General features: G+C 60.9%; 1 protein-coding gene across 1 annotated transcript; it reads left to right on the forward strand.

The window, feature by feature from the left end:
• The first annotated feature begins 1,771 nt into the window (after positions 1-1,771).
• LOC129485234 (exonuclease GOR) lies at positions 1,772-2,782 on the forward strand. The gene has a single exon (XM_055284632.2). The coding sequence runs from the start codon at positions 1,772-1,774 to the stop codon at positions 2,726-2,728; it is 957 nt and encodes a 318-aa protein (XP_055140607.1). The 3' UTR covers positions 2,729-2,782.
• The last annotated feature ends 262 nt before the right edge of the window (positions 2,783-3,044 follow it).

Consider the following 3,044-nt stretch of genomic DNA (forward strand, 5'->3'; position numbering starts at 1 on the left):
ATCTCTGCTCGTGAGTACAGCTGATCTGTGCCCAATGGTTTCCACAGCATTTGCTTTTCGTAGCCACTGCAGGATTCACCTTCCGTATCTTCTCATCTCCTCTGAAAACCAGCTATACATTGGTAAACGGCTGATTCCTTTGGGGCAGTGTCCTTACAAGCTTTTCCTAAAACCTCAGTGACTTCTTTGTTATTCCGCCCGAGTTCACCATACATTTGATGTTTGTTCCTGCTGCAATTTTAGCGGAATTCATGTGGCTCTGATGGGAGTCCTTTTCAACCGATGTCTCATCCTTCTTAGTGCCTCAGTCTAGATCTAGTTCAGGAAGGTTCTAGCAAGTTAGTGCAAGTTAATTTTAGTGCAAACAAATTGAAATCCATGCATAGACTTTCAGCATGTACATTTTCTATGAAGTTTTTGAAGACCCCGTGTGTTGAACGTTGCCCACGTCCTGGGAGAGAAGTGGTTGCGGTCCGCTTCCTGTCCTCAAGCTGCCCACGGTGGAGGAGTGCACAGAGCAGGGAAAGGCAAGCCCAGACAGATCCTGCCCACTAGCAGGCAGCAGCAGACGGCTGGCCCAGTCCCGGCTCCGTGGGGGTGCTGTGTGGGCCCGAGCAAGTTGAGCAACCTCCCTGAAACTCAATGTGCGGCTATGTGGCTCAGTTCCACTAGCCATTATGGTACTGCTGAGCAGGGACACTTAATCACCTCAGGAAAAGCAAGCTAGCTCCAAGGTTAGCAACCAGGAGTTCGGGTTGCTTCCATTAGCAGACCCTGAGCCCCCCCGCAAGCTGGAGTCTGGTGGAAGATGAGGTTCAGTGTGATTGGATGGAAGTAGCAACGTAATGAAGGACAAGTCCCACCCTCTCTCACAGAAGAGCCCTGTGCGTATATAAAGGCGGTGCGCCTCCGCGGCGGCACTCCTTGAAGCCGCCAGTTGGGAGAGGAGCAGAGCCACGCAGGTGCTCCCGAAGGCAGCGAGATGTTGCGAGCCACAGCTCCCTGCTGGTTCCCACCTGGCTATCCAGAAGCGAAGAAGGCGGCCGAGGAGGCGGCCCTCGAGGCTCCAGAATTCCCACTGCCCTCTCATCAGCCTGCCCAGAGCTTCGGGCTCCGGGTGCCCCAGATGCACAAGCGGGCCTCAGCATCTGTGGGGATCCAGACGGAGCCCGAGAATACGGGTCCGGCTGTGCCCCCTGCGTGGCCCGAGATGGTGACGGAGGCTTGGTGCTTCCCCGCGCAGCGGGGATCGGCCTGCTGCCTGCCAGCCGCCCCAAAGCTGGCAGAGAGACCCTCCGCAGTCCGCATCTCAGCCCCCAGGGAGAGGAAGAGGATCGCCCACTTTCACAGCCCTTGCTTGGCCACCGGTGCCACAGATGCCAAGAGAACCCGGGTGGCCAGCGGAAGCCAACGCTCCAATGGCTCCAAGGTCGGCAGACAGCCACGGAAGACGCGCAACAGGTCGGGGATGGCAGACAAGACCTCCACCACCATCAGCTCTAAGCGGATCGTCCGTCGTCCATCCTTAGCGCGTTTGAAGGAACCCATTATCCTCCGAAGCTCGGGGTGCCAAGTCCCCACCGTCATCCGCCGAGGCTATCTCCAACTGTTCACCAAAGAGTGTCTCAAGTTCTGCGCCTCCAAGCAGGAGGCCGAGGAGAAGGCGCTGAACGAGGAGAAGGCGGCCTACGACTGCAGCCCCAACAAGAACGTGTACCTGAACGTGGTCCTGAACACCCTCAAGAGGCTGAAGGGCCTGACCCCCAGCTCCATGCCCGGCCTCAGCAGGGCCGCCCTGTACAGCCGCCTCCAGGAGTTCCTGCTCACCCAGGACCAGCTCAAGGAGAACGGCTACCCCTTCCCGCACCCCGAGCAGCCCGGAGGCGCCGTCCTCTTCACTGGCCAGGGGAAGGGGCCCGGCGACTCCTCCTGCAGGGTCTGCTGCCGTTGTGGCACCGAGTACCTGGTGTCCTCCTCGGGCCGCTGTGTACGCGACCAGTTGTGTTATTATCACTGGGGGCGGGTCCGCTCGAGCCAAGTGGCTGGAGGCCGGGTTAGCCAGTACACCTGCTGTGCAGCGGCTCCTGGCTCCGTGGGCTGCCAGGTGGCAAAGCAGCACGTGCGGGACGGCCGCAAGGACAGCCTCGATGGCTTCGTGAAGACCTTGGAGAAAGAGTGTTCCACAGACGCTTATCCAGGGATCTACGCCTTGGACTGTGAGATGTGCTACACCACGCACGGCCTGGAGCTGACCCGCGTCACCGTGGTGGACGCCGACATGCGAGTGGTGTACGACACCTTCGTCAAGCCCGACAACGAGATCGTGGACTACAACACCAGGTTCTCCGGAGTGACCGAGGCCGACGTCGCCAACACGAGCATCACGTTGCCCAAAGTCCAAGCCATCCTGCTGAGCTTTTTCAGCGCCCAAACCATCCTCATCGGGCACAGCCTGGAGAGCGATCTGCTGGCCCTGAAGCTCATCCACAGCACCGTGGTGGACACGGCCGTGCTCTTCCCGCACTACCTGGGTTTCCCCTACAAGCGCTCCCTCAGGAATCTCGCGGCCGACTACCTGGGACACATCATCCAGGACAGCCAGGACGGGCACAACTCCAGCGAGGACGCAAACGCCTGCCTGCAGCTGGTGATGTGGAAGGTCCGACAGCGCGCCCAGATCCAGCGATGCCAGCGGTCCGCCTCTCCCGCCGCCCTGGCCTGTCCTTAGCCCCAGGCCGCTTCCAAAACCGCCCTCCATCCCGAGAGCTAACCCTGTCCACCTCGCCGCAAAGCCAAAGAAACGGGAGCAGCCGGCGGCAGGACAGGGCCAAAAGCCGAGACTAACCCCGACCCCCGACTCCCAGCCCCCCGGAGTGCCTGCCGCGGGCCGTCGCTCCTGTCCCCATCCCTCTGCCCCTCCCGGACCTCCGTCCTTCCACCAATGGGCTCCCCGAGGCCCGAGCCCCCACTCCCAGTCCCCCGAGTCCCTGCCGCGGCCCCTCGCGCCTGGCCCCATCCCTCGGTCCCTCCCAGACCTCTGGCCT

This window comes from Symphalangus syndactylus, chromosome 6 (assembly GCF_028878055.3).
Source record: "Symphalangus syndactylus isolate Jambi chromosome 6, NHGRI_mSymSyn1-v2.1_pri, whole genome shotgun sequence".
Classification (NCBI taxonomy): Eukaryota; Metazoa; Chordata; class Mammalia; order Primates; family Hylobatidae; genus Symphalangus; species Symphalangus syndactylus.

Coding starts and splice junctions, on each gene's coding strand:
- LOC129485234 (XM_055284632.2), top strand. CDS start 1,772: ATGCCCGGCCTCAGCAGGGCCGCCCTGTACAGCCGCCTCCAGGAGTTC.